This window comes from Eptesicus fuscus, chromosome 18 (assembly GCF_027574615.1).
Source record: "Eptesicus fuscus isolate TK198812 chromosome 18, DD_ASM_mEF_20220401, whole genome shotgun sequence".
Lineage (NCBI taxonomy): Eukaryota > Metazoa > Chordata > Mammalia > Chiroptera > Vespertilionidae > Eptesicus > Eptesicus fuscus.
In genome coordinates, this window is record NC_072490.1 from 6,718,248 (window position 1) to 6,732,136 (window position 13,889).

The 13,889-nt window shown below is 43.7% G+C and overlaps 1 protein-coding gene across 1 annotated transcript in view; it reads left to right on the forward strand.

Annotated features, from left to right (window-relative positions):
* Positions 1 to 6,949: 6,949 nt before the first annotated feature.
* WDR48 (WD repeat domain 48) overlaps positions 6,950 to 13,889 on the forward strand; it is a 33,152-nt gene continuing 26,212 nt past the window's right edge. Inside the window, exon 1 of the mRNA XM_008154803.3 lies at positions 6,950 to 7,036. Coding sequence (XP_008153025.1) covers positions 6,989 to 7,036 — 48 coding nt within the window. The 5' untranslated portion in view covers positions 6,950 to 6,988. The remainder of the gene's footprint in view (positions 7,037 to 13,889) is intronic.

Here is a 13,889-nt window from a genome sequence, read left to right on the forward strand (position 1 = left end):
ACCGAATGACTGGTTGACCGGTTGCTATGACAACACACTGACCACCCACCAGGAGGCAGACGCTCAACGCTGGACCTGCCCCCTGGTGGTCAGTGCGCTCCCACAGCCAACCTCCCTTGTTCCTTCCTCCCCCCCCCGCAGCCAGCCACCCCAATCTGCCCCGAATGATAGCCAGCCAGGCTGAGGACCCCACCCATGCACGAATTCGTGCATCGGGCCTCTAGTAAATAAATAAAAAATGAAGTATCCAATTGAATGCATTAATCACTAGCAGACAGTAGTAGTTACACACCAAGCCTCTACATGATTTTGTGTTTTTGAACACATTTTTAAAACCTATTAATTCCTCTAAATAATTAAAACAAAAAACACTAAAGCACTCATGCCCACCCCCCACTCTGGTGATAGCAAGTCTGCAAGGACATACCTGGTTACCTTCCCTTTGTTCACTAAGCAGACTGATCGTGGAGCCAGAAAACATGTATTTAAAGCATGAGGACAATCTGTAAAAAGGCCTGATCACAAATCTTTTTCCAGGATATTGAGAAAAAGGGAGAAGGCAAGACCCAAAGACATGACATTTCAAGCTGGTTTGAAAACTTTAAAAAGTGATGAAGCCTATATTACATAAAACTTATGAGACAACCTACTCTAGGAAATTATGACACTAGCAATGTTTCCTGAACAAGGTGATGATTAAAAATAATACCTAAAGTATATAGATTTCCCACATACCAGGTACTGTGCTAAGATTGTTTCATTTACCTTGAGATAGGTAATGTTTTTATTCCACTTTACAGATAAAGAAACCTAAGTTAATTATTTGCTCAAGTAACTGGCAGAGGGAAGGACCAACCTCCAGAGCAAGATTTAACAAGAACAAGCCTGGTTTATTTGGAAGCAGAAGCCCTCGAGAATTCATATTTGCTTTTATTTTTCAAAAATATATTTTTATTGATTTCAGAGCAGAAGGGGAAGAGGGAGAGGAAGGGGGAGAGGGGAAGGGGAGGGGGAGGGGGAGGGGGAGGGAAAGGGAAAGTGGGAGGGGGGAAGGGAGGGGAAAGGGGAGAGGGAGAGAGAGAATTATTAATCGGCTGCCTACTGCCCCACACCGGGGATCGAGCCCAAACCCAGGCATGTGCCCTGACCGGGAATCAAACCATGACCTCTGGTTCATAGATGGATGCTCAACCCCTGAGCCACATTGGTCGGGCTTCATATTTACTTTTAAATTTTACTGCATTTTTATTTAATATGTGTGTGCATTTCTTTTTTTGGCAGGATGTCAAGTTTTCATGTTGCCATTAAGCAGAGTTCTCAAAATCTGAGAACAATATAATAGGTGTCAAGCCTTCTTACATTTTGAATAGCGATGCCAATCTTTCTATGCAGGAAATGCCAAGAGGAATTTCAACAGGATAAGCCTCCTGGCAGTTACACAAGAGAAGACAAAGAATTAAATGGAGTTTGATGAGGCTGATGGTGAAAATACCTTCGTAGAGTTGTGAAGGTACTCTGACATTTCCCCACCTTGTGGAGAAGGGAGGATGTATTAGTTCTCTATTGCAGCATATAAATTACCCTACCATTAGGACACTTCAAACAGTAAACATCTATTATCTCATACAGTTCCTGTAGATCAGGAATTTGGGATCAGTTTGGCTGAATGGTGCTGACTCAGAGTTTCTCATAAAGTTACAGTTGAGATGTCATTTGATTAACCAAGCTGAGGTCACATGCACGCATTCTTGCTGTAAGAAGGCTAGAAAAAAAGAAGTGAGTAACTGCCTTTTTCATTTTCTGTAAGCAGTGCTCACCACCACCAAGATACATAGCGGGGAATTCCTCCAACACAGAAAGAGAATTCAAATGATGAACAGCAGTAAATAAAACCACAAAAATGTCAAAGAAGTCATCCCTTTAGCTGCCCAACACCAATATAACCACTGCTTTCAATGTTTATATGTCAAAAAAAATTGTCACTTAGAATACTGCAACTATCCTTCATAATCAAAGGTGTACTCACTGTCACCCTCTGAGGAAGTCAATCCAATGTTTCATCAGTTACCACATCCATCCATCCATTTCTAAGTTTAGAACCTCACGGTGATATCCATTCCTCTGTAACTTATGGACTAAATAACGAAATTTACCAACAATAGCACACCCCACAAACAATAGTGAAGTAAAAGGTAAAGGAAGAAAATAAAGGTTAAAACATATAAAAATATACATGATCTATAATAATAAAAGCAAAATATGCTAATTAGACCAGACAGCTGCACGACCTTCCAGATGTCCTTCCGGACAAAGCCAGGGCTTCAAGGCCGAGGCAAGCCACCGCAGCTGCGAGGGCCTAGCCCCATGCGTGAATTTCGTGCATCAGGCCTCAAGTACATTAATAAAGGAAATACAAATAGCGATGACAGCTCTCCTATCTTTCCCTGATCATGAGGATTTTACCTCCATTATTTACTGCCTTGCTTTACCAGCCAATCTGTGTTCCCTTTACCTTCAACTAATACCTTCATTTCTAAGGAATCTGAGGGTCTGATTTCTAAGGAATCTGAGTGTTTATGTATACCAGCAGACCTATTTCCGCTTGGTTATCAGGGTTAATCACTCCCACCAATACCATAACCTTGTTCGTCTCCTTATCTTGACTATCCAGTGACACAAGACATACAAAATAGATAGCAGACTCAGCTCCAAATCAATGGAACCACTGTTCAGCCTTCGTTTGAAGAATTCCTTTCTTTAGAATATAAATGTTCCACATTTCCTCCTGCCACAAGATCTTTGCTCAGACCGTTCCCTCTCCTTGCCTAGTTAACTCCTCAGATCTTGACTCAAGGATCATTATCTGTCTTATACCCATCTTTCTTCATTGAAATTAACATCTAAACCAGTAAGGCCAGAGTCTCAAAGAATGGCAGTTTTTAAAAAAAACTCTACATGGGGGTCACTAGGTATATTTCTTTGTTCCTAAATCCATCAAATTTTGCTTATGGAACTGTGGTGGTTTTAAAAACATATCCACAAATTCTTTTGACACTTCTACCATAAAAAAAAAAAAATCTGCTTAGATATAACCACCTTTAATAAGTCCTAATGAACTAAATGTAGTTTGAAGTGATGCTGCAGAACTTTCACTGGTAGTTTAGAAAAGGCAGTAATTAGTGTCCACTCGAATTTCTCTTTTTTGGGGTGCCTGCCCTTGGAACCCAGCTACTATGTTGTAAGGAACCTAACAGCACTCTGTAAAGGCCATGAGTAGGTGTCATGGTGCAGATTCAGCATCAGTCACCAGACAGTGAAGGATGAGTGGTCCATTAGATGATTTCAGTCCCCCAATTTTCAGCTGCCCCAACTGAATCAAGGGAGAAGTAGAACACAGCTAAGCTGTCCCCACTGAGCCCTGCACAAATTACAGATTTGCAAGCAAAGTATATTTTGTAGTTGTTTTAAACCACTAAGTTTTGGGGGTGGTTAAAGAGCAATATAGGAACAGGAAGAAAGAGTGCCAAATATTGGACACTAGTTCAAAGCATATACTGCATCCTAAAAGTCACATTAAATAGGGTTATCTCCCAGAAGGCACCATAACTAAGGCTTCAATAAGACCGGGTACTTCTTGGTGACAGAATATACAATTAGACCAATGAATTCTGTGGACATTAGCCCATTGTACTGCTTCTTTCATTACAGAGTGAGTTTCTTGGTCAGAAGCATTATGGCGTCAGACACAACAACAGGCTATGAAGCATTCTGTAAGTGTAGGGAGCGGTTATAGGGTTAAGCCTCGGACTGACCTGCTGACAAAGTCGCAAACAAGTCCCAGCTTGGAGGGCACAGTCCTCTAAGCATAATTAAGCGTGATCTTGTGTGACTGCTCCCTAGATCTTTCCTGGGTAGCTAATGGGCTGTGGGAGGGGCAGCAAGTGCTGCCAAAACAAGTGAAACTTACAAGAACATTGTAAATTACCTTGTTTGCCTCAGACTATAAATAAAGCATCAGCTTTGCTGAAACCGGTTTGGCTCAGTGGATAGAGCGTCAGCCTGCGGACTGAAGGGTCCCGGGTTCAATTCCGGTCAAGGGCATGTTGCGGGCACATCCCCAGTGGGGGATGTGCAGGAGGCAGCTAATCGATGTTTCTCTCTCATCGATGTTTCTAACTATCTCTCTCCCTTCTTCTCTGTAAAAAATCAATAAAATATATTTTTTAAAAAAAGGAATTCTTGAAGCCCTAGCTGGCTTGGCTCAGTAGATAGAGCTTTGGCCTGTAGACTTAAGGGTTCCAGGCTCGATTTAAAAAAAATAAAAATAAAAAAATAAAGCATTAGCTTTGCAGTCTGGATCTGTTCTGTGGCCTCAGCCAGGCACAGAAGATCCACCCAGACCCAGCTTATTCTCGTCTGTCTTTTTCTTCATCCTTCACCGCCCTCCCCCAGGCTCGCCGAACCCTTGATTGTGCTGGCGCGGCACATGTAAGTCCCCAGATGGTGGTGCTGACAGAAGCACAGCAAGCAGGAAAAGCAAATCTCAATCTACAATAAATGTGTTTCAGAGAGGACAAATAACTATTCCCTCAATGACTGAAAGGGCCAATGGAATCAACTTGCCTCCAAGTGGTTGGCTGATCCTCCTGGAGCATGGGGTATATCACCAGCTCAGGATTGGTCACTGCTGCTGGCAACCTCAACATTCAGCAATGGCTTGGTGATCCCAAGCATAGCTCAATCCTGTCTATCATTGCCATTTTTTTTCATAATTCCACTGAGCAACCACTGAGCCTGAGATAGGGGCTGAGCTTCATCCACACAGTGGTTCATGTCATCCATATTGTTCTTCAGATTTATTCTGCAAGGTCCAGAACATCCCTTCCTGAGTATGCCTTATCACCAGTTCTCCAATCTTATTCTTTCCATGTCCTTGACTAACTGGCCAATTAGTCTTTGACCTTGAATTACTTCCAAAGGCCATTTCTCCTTTCAGGCAACGTGAACTTCAAGACATACTGCTGGACATTCTGCCCATTAAACGGACTTCACAACTTTAATGTTCTTCAGGTCCCAAGTGGGAGCACAACCACCCAACAATCCATTTCATATTGTCCTGAGTAACTTGGTGCCTGGCACATCATGGGTAGCCAATAGGTATTTTTCAAATAATCTTTTAAAATGCAGATTATGTCCCTTCCCTGCTTAAAGCTTTTCAATAGCTTCCCACTGATATAAAAGATCCTGCTAGGTATGGCCTCTGTATACACTCCTTCCTCTTGTTCTCTGTACTCTAAACCTTGGTCCCTAATTCCTGGAATGTTCCAAGCTCCCTCCTGCCACAAGATCTTTGCTCAGACTGTTCCCTCTCCTTGCCTAGTTAATGCCATCCTCAGATCTTGACTCAGGGATCATTTCTTGTCTTATAACCATCTTTCTTCACTGTAATTACCTCCATATCCATTTATATGTTTAATTCCTGTCTTACCCAGGATTCTAAGTTCTATGACTATGTGCACTTAACACTGATTCCTGCACCTAATACAGTGCCTGATACTAAATAGGTGCTAAATAATATTTGAATAAATGAATAAATAAATGTGTCTGTAATAAAATGCAGTACAGGTAATTTACCTACAAGTTATCACTGCCAGTTTTGCTTACGAGGCTTTCTGCCATTCGTTTCTACTCTTCTAATTTGCATTTATTTATTAATTTAAAAAGACATTTGTCTAGACAAGAACTTTCCTAAGCGTTATATCTATCGTAGCACTATACAAAAAACAAAAGTGACCGAAACCGGTTTGGCTCAGTGGATAGAGCGTCGGTCTGCGGACTGGAGGGTCCCAGGTTCGATTTCGGTCAAGGGCATGTACATTGGTTGCGGACACATCCCCGGTGGGGGGCGTGCAGGAGGCAGCTGGTCAATGTTTCTCTCTCATCGATGTTTCTAGCTCTCTATTCCTCTCCCTTCCTCTCTGTGAAAAACAAATAAAATATATTTTTTTAAAAAGTGAATACATATGAAACTTTAAATATACTAATAGCCACGTTATAAAAAGGAAAAAATGATGATCTTTATTTTATTTAACCCAATATATCCAAAACATTATCATTTCCACATGTAACCAGGATGAAAATTCTTGAGATACTTTGCATCCTTTTCTTTGTACTAAGTTTCTGAAATTTGGGGGGCATTTTAGTTACATATCCCAATCTGAGCTGGCCATGTTTCAAGTGCGCGCTGGCCACACGTGCCTCGTGGCTGCTGTGTGGGGCAGTGTGGTTCCCAAGGATTCCCTTTCACCAGAGTCTGCGTGTCCTGGGCACCTACACGTGTCAGGAACACTCCAAGTCAAACCTTCACCCACAAGGGCCTCTCAGGATGAGGTGATTTAAACCAGGTTCTAGAGCGAGCCCAACTCCTTCAGCGTCTGCCAACTTACGAAGTCGTCCCGGAGAACACGTTTAGGCAGTGTGAATTTTTTCACCTTCCTACTATCCTTTTACCTCGTAGTTAAACAAATACTTGGCTCCTCCTGAAGATGGGGGCCGCCTCCTTTGCAGTCTCCTCCTTTGAAGCCAGTTCATGGGGTGTCATGGCAAATCTGCGGGTTCCCTTGGCTGCCTAGGGAAACTTGGGGGGAGGGTTTCTGTCCAAGCCGCCCGTGTCCGGCATTGTTAATTCTTTCCGCGCTTCCCTCGTGCCGCTTGGGCCTCTGGAGATGGCCCTGGGGAGGGAACAAGCCAGGGGAGAGGCTCACGGAACTGGACTGGATTGCTCCCTCGGCCCGGAAACTAGCTCTCTCCAGCACGTCACTCACGCGACAACTTTCCGGTACTCCCACCTCCCCACGGGGCCACCGGCCGCGGCGACACACCGCCTAACCCTCGCCTCGCGGCCAGCGCTCGGCCCAAGGGGAAGAGGCGCGACTTCCGCCTGGACGGAGCCACTTCCGGAAGTGACGTAGGAGTGTCAACATGCAAGATGGCGGCCCATCACCGGCAGAACACGGCCGGGCGGAGGAAAGTGCAGGTACGGGAGCCCGGCTCCTCGACCTCTCGGACGTGGCTGCCAGCCGGGCCCACCTCCAGCGAGCAGATGCCTCGGGCCGCGATCGGCCGGGGTAGCGGCTTGGGGCGAGTGGGACGGGGCGCGGCGGGGCGCGAGGGGTGGGGCCGCGGCGCTAACGGCTTCTGGAGGGGGCGGGGGGCTGGGGGCGGCCCACCCAGGCTTCCTGGGCCCTGTCCCGGGACCCTCTGGTGCTCCGCTCGGAGCCCGGGGTTGCCGATCCCCCGCTCTCTCAGGGGATCGGGCTTGCGAGGTCGGGAGACGCTCGTTCTCCGCCCACCAGCCTCCCCCGTCCCTAAGCGCTCCGCCCGAGCCGCGTCGGAGCGGAGGCCCCCGGGCGCTTCCCCGCTGGCTGGCGGCCGCGGCGCGAGTGGGCCTGTGCGGGGGCGTGGCGGGGCACAGACCGCTCTACGGGATCTCTGCGGGGGGGCTTGTGCACGTGAGAGCCCCCTGCGGCCTTTTATGCAGGAGCTTTTTGCCTGATGAGGTGGAAACAGTGTGCTGGTGTTAGTGGGGGAAATAGGATTTTTTACTGTTTGGGAATTTAATTTCGCCTTCCCCATTTCTTCATCTCCACTGTGCATCCTTGAATTTTCGTTTCTGTTTCTATAATCTGTTAGCCAAGGGGTAAAGAGTTATCTTATCCTTCCGTGTGTGCTTTCTGCCTTCGTGAACCTACTTTTGTTTTATGGGTACGTTTGAGAGTTACTGTTAGCTCTTTTCAGCGATGCAGGGAGTAAAGCCTTACTACAGGTGTTTGCTGCAGGTATGTCTTATGTAGTAGTGAGGATATGGTGCACTTATTCATTCAACATTGCTGAGCACTTCGTTTGCAATTCATTAAACATTTCTGAGCACTTAGTTGGCAAAGAATGGAGAGAGTAGAGGAATAAGGAACACCCAGACTTTCTTTATGAAACAGCATGAAATGTAGGTTGAAATCAATGAGTGATCCTTCAGTAAGGTAACCCCAGCAAGTTGCTGTAAGCCATAAAGTCCTCTGGACAGTTCACTTCTTTGTTTTATTGATCTCATTGATGAGTACAGTAGCCAAGCATTCAGTAGATGTTGAATTGAGTGAAATGAATAAAGATCTAAAATAGCTTATCCTGTAAGGTGATTTAAAAACACTTTTTTAATCCTTACCCAAGGATATATTTTTATTGATTTTAGAGAAAGGGGGGGGGGGGAAATATCGATGTGAGAGAAAAACTGATGGGTTGCCTCCAGTACATGCCCCATCCCACCAGGGATCAACCCACATCTTAGGTATGTGCCCTCCTGGGGAACCAAACCGGACATCTTTTTGTGTCTGGGACCACGGCCAGGGCTGTTAGGTGATTTTTAAGTGAATCGTTGCCAGAATTGAAGTAACCCAGCATGCAGACCAGGTGGGGAGAATGTCTGCTTCTGAGTATAATGTAACTCAAAATGGTAACAGTATTCCAGACACTAGAATGGTACACTCCTTAGGGTAGTAAGGAGAGCTAATCAGGCCACTCCGTTTCTTGTGTTTAGACTTAAAGGCAATATAAAAGTATAAAATGGGCAAATATAAATCTGCAGTGTGTGTGGAAAAACTGAGTGTTTTAATAAGCTGAATATGAGCTATTGCATGTAGAATGAGAGAGGTGATAATTCCACTCTCGCTGATCAGAGTACAGAATTAGAGTTTGAGATACGGCAATCAGATTAATAAAGTGACTTTAAACTATTTCCTATGAAGAGCGCTCAAAAGAACTAAGACTAGTCTGCTGAACAGAAGATTCAGTGAGTCTCTGTTAGCTGCTTTCAGAATTTTTCCCCCAAGGTCTAGAACCAATGTGAAAAGCCACAGAGATTGATTTTATCTCAACATGAGGGAGAACTTTTGTTTATGGGAGTGTTTTTGAAACTAGAGCATGTTCACTGCAAAAACCCACAAACAGTGCAAAAGTATAAATGATAATTGTCCTCCACTCTTCAAAGAAAACTATGGACAGTGTGACATACAATCCTAGACCAGGGATTTTCACCTTGAGTGTTACTGACACTTTATCTTGGGCGGGATAATTCTTTAGGTGGGGTAGTTGTTGTCCTATGCTTTGTAAGTCTTGCATCTTCCTGGCTTCTTCCCACTAGATGTTAGCGCCTTCCCGGTTGTGACAACCAAAAATGATTCTAAACATTTTCAAATGACCCCTGGAAGGCAAAATTGCCACTGGTTGAAAACCATTACAGAGTTGAAGAGTTACGCCCTGGCTGGTTTGGCTCAGTGGATAAAGCGTTGGCCTGCGGACTGAAGGGTCCCAGGTTCAATTCCAGTCAAGGGCACATGCCTGGGCTTCGGGCTTGATTCCCAGTTTGGGGTGTGCAGGAGGCGGCCAGTCAATGATTATCTATCATCATTGATGTTTCTATCTCTCTCTCCCTCCACTTTCCTCTCTGAAATTAATAAAAATATACTTAAACAAACAAAAACAAAAAACACCTGCGATGTCAGTTTAGAACAGGGGTCTGCAAAATTTCTCCAAAGGGCTAGATAATAAAGATTTTACACTTTGGAGGCCATTCTGCGTCATAACCAGACCTCTGCCGTTAGAATGTGAACCCACGCATAGAAAATACCTAAATAGCCCTGGCTGGTGTGGCTCCGTGGATAGAGCGTCGGCCTGTGGACTGAAGGGTCCCGGGTTCGATTCCCGGTCAAGGGCATGTACCTTGGTTGCGGGCACATCCCCAGTAGGGGGCGTGCAGGAGGCAGCTGATCGATGTTTCTCATCGATGTTTCTAGCTCTCTATCCCTCTCTCTTCCTCTCTGTAAAAATCAATAAAATATATTTTAAAAAAAGAAAATACCTAAATGCATAGGTGTGACTGTGTTCCAGTAAAACCTTGTTTACTAAACAGGGTTTGGCCCAAGGGCATTTTTTTACTAACCACTGAGTAGGAAAAGTCAGGCAAGACTGCTTTTCAGAATGCTTTTTAAAATTAGCACTCTAAAATACAGGTTCAAGCAGAGAGGCATGGTCCACAAGATTGAGCGGGAAAAACAGATGTGAGAATTATTGTATTTAGCCAGTTTTTCTTGGCCAAATTTAGCCTGAGTTAGCTTGATAGCTAGAAGTAGACTTATATAAAAGAGCTGTGTGATTCCATTGACAGGATATTATAGAACAGGCAAAGCTAATCTATGGAGAAAACATCAGATCTAGATTGGGAGTTGGGGTGTAGAGGTTAGGGACGAGGATGAGGCAACTTGCTAGGGTGGTGCAATGTTCAATGTCTCTTAGGTGTTTGTATTACACAGGTATATTCATTTGTCAGAAGTACCTATGTACACTCAGATCTGTACATTTCACTCTAAGTAAAGTTTATCTTTAAAAAAAAGGAGCCATGAATAAATAATGAACTCTAGTTAACGATATACATGCTGAAGTATTTAGGGGGAAGTGTTGTTGATGATGTGCAACTTACCTTGAAAGGCATTGAAAAATAACATGGATCAAATGAATAGATGGCTATGAAGTAAAGCAACTATAGAAAATGTTAATTGTAGACTAGATATATGTGGCAGGTATATGAATGTTTGCTGTGTAATTCTTTCGACTTTCGTGTTTTAACTTTTTCATAATAAAAGGCTGAGATAAAATAAGTTTTAAAGGTTAGATAGTGATAAGCAGCAGAAGATGAAGTGACATTTTAGTTGCAGTGGCCAGAGAATGCCTTGCTGAGAGGCTGGGATCCAAAAGAAATGAGGAAATGAGATAGCCAGGGAAGAGCGGGCATTCCAGTGAGAATATCAAATGCAAAGGTCCTGAGGTGGAATGAAGATGCCTTTGTGGCTGGCAGGGAGTGAGTGAGGGGAAGAGGAGCAGGAGATGAAATCAGAGCGGTAACTGCAGACCAGACCATGTAGAGCACCAGGGCCTAGTGAGGTCTAGAGTGCGATGGGACGTATTGGGGGTTTTGAGCAGAGGAATATACAGGATATGCATGTGTTTTATAAGATTGGCCTGGCTTCTGTGTTCAGAACAGACTTCGGGGGCACAGGGCAGAGTGGGGAGGCCAGATGCTGGGTGATAGTGGCCCACCAGGCTCGTGAGAAGTGCTTGAAATTAAAGTAAGGATGGCACCAAGGTTTTTGCGCCTGAGCAAGTGGAAAAATGGAGTCACCATGAACTCCATCAATGAGGAAGACTACAGGAAAAGCTATTTTGGGGATGACTCTCAAGAGCTGGGTTTGGAACATGCCATGATTAAGATGTGTGTGAGGTGCCCAAGGGGAGATGAGTTAATGCACACACACCTCAGGGGAGCCTGGGAAAAGAGCCCAGAGCCGTGGTCGGCAAACTGCGGCTCTCGAGCCACATGCTGCTCTTCGGCCCCTTGAGTGTGGTTCTTCCACAAAATACCACGGCCTGGGCGAGTCTATTTTGAAGAAGTGGCGTTAGAAGAAGTTTAAGTTTCAAAAATTTGGCTCTCAAAAGAAATTTCAATCGTTGTCCTGTTGATATTTGGCTCTGTTGACTGATGAGTTTGCCGACCACTGGCCCAGAGTCTCCCCTTTGTGAACCGGAAATGCTTTCAAAATCTCCCTTCTTTTCTTAAAAGTATTGTGAATTTTGTACTTATTCCATAATATACCCACATTTGTTTTCACATAAAAAAAAGTGTTTCGTTACTGTAGTAGGCAGAATGCCTCACCACCAAAATGCCATGCCCTAATCCCTGGAACCTGTGAATATGTTGTGTTACTTGATAAAAAGGACTTTTCAGATATAATTAAGGTTATAGACCTTAAAATAAGAGGGTTATCCTGGATTATCCAAGTGGGTCCAATCTATTAGCCCTTAAAAACAAAGAACTTTCTGCAGCTGGCAGAAGTCAGAGAGATTTGAGGCATGAAAGGGATCTCTGGAGAGGGTGGGAGTAAACAGAAGGGAGACATTGGAATTCAGGAAACAATGGCTGTAGCCCAGAAAAGCAGTAAAGGGAGGCACTGAAGATGAGGCTGTGCCAGCAGACCGAGAGGGCAGCCAGCCCAGACTGAGTGCAAGGTGGAGGGTGCTGAGGGGCAAGCCTGGGAAAGGGGGATGGGGTGGATTCTTGCTGTAATATCTAATATGATGCAGCAATTAAAGAAAATTGAAGTTAAAGTAGAGGAAACCATTGAAGAAAGAAAGATAGAACTCTAGGGAAAAGAAAAAGCTCTCCGAGGAAGGAAATGTATTCATAATATAGTACTTAGCTAGTCAGCAGATAGCAATTACCAAGTCAAACAGTGGAGCACTGATTATTTATTCAACCAAAAATAGCGATATATCTATATCAGAAGAGGAGAGGGAGGAGTTATTGGGGGTAGATTCAGAGTTAGTTACATCCTAATCTACCATAGCCTGAGTAAATAGGTGAATCTAAAGTGGATAAGCCAGAAAGCTGTAGAATAAACACAATATTTCAAGAAATGCAGTAACTATCCAGAAGAAACCAAGAGTTGAAATTAGTTACTCCTAGGGAGTAAGACTGGTGTGGGGAGTATTACACAGACAATATATGTGATTTTTCATTACAGTCTTTCAGTATTTCATATTCTGAGTATAGGCAAGAATTAGATAAAAATTAAATTATAAATTCAAAAAACTAAGTAATATATGCCTATTGTAAAACGTTAATACCATATAAAAAAAGGCGTGAGTGACAGTCACCATTATTCCATTGCTTGGGATAGTTTTTTATGTGTATGTTTTTCTAAACTTGTATATGTATTTTTTAAATATATATTTAATATTCTGAAACATTTTTACAGTAATGATTATTATACACGGCTGTGTTAGGCCACACACATTTCACTTAAATATAGCATGGCTGTCTTCCCATGTCATTCATTCTAGATCTGCGTCAACATTTTTAATGATTAAATAGTATTCTGTTTTATGGATGTGCCAAAATTTATCCGATTAAGATACTTCTAATTCTTTGCCGTTTTTAATCACGCATCTGTGGTAGATACCTTTGAAGACGTGGCCCAGGCTTGTTTGCTAAGAATTACTTTCTGCCTGAAATGAGGACCTGACCCTTCCCCACTGGACCAATCAGATAATCTCGAGAAATCTGAAAATTAAGATTTACATGCTACATAGTCTCTGTTAAAGGAAATGTGTGGAGAAAAGCAGATAAGGGGTCATAAAGCCCCAGAGAAAGAGATTGAGAGAGACTGAAATTGACATTGAAGCCAACTTGGTTCCTGATGGTTTTCTAATATCTGATTCATGCAAAAAATATTTATTAAATGCCTTCTATGCCAGACACTATAATGAGTGGTGGGAGGAACCAGGCAGACAAGTTTCTTGATCTCTTGCAACATTAGAATGAAGAAGATGTCACAAAAAAGATAAATATGGATTGTGGTAAGAACTGTTAGAGAAGTCAGTAGGGTAAGTGATAGAGGGTGGAGATCAGGGAATGCCTTTGAGAGGAGGTGACCTTTCTGCTAAGACCAGAGGGTTCAGGTGAGCCAGACAAGATATAAGCTGGAGAAGAGTGCCTGTGGGGATTGGAGAGGGGGAATCTTCTCGGCTTAGGGAACAGTAGATGGGAAGGGAGGGAAGAAGAAAGCTCGATGTGTTGAGGAACAGGAGTTTGGTGTGACTACCATGAAAGAAGCTGGGGGGGGGGGGGGGGAGTTAGTTTGAGGAGAGTGTGAAGGTGCAGGAAGCATGTGAGGAATTTGAACTTTAAATGTAGTGGGGAAAAAGCCTTTGGAAGGCTTCAGCAGAGAAGTGTCATGATTTTATTTTTAAATGTCTTTTGTGAGTCATAACTGTATTTCCTGCCC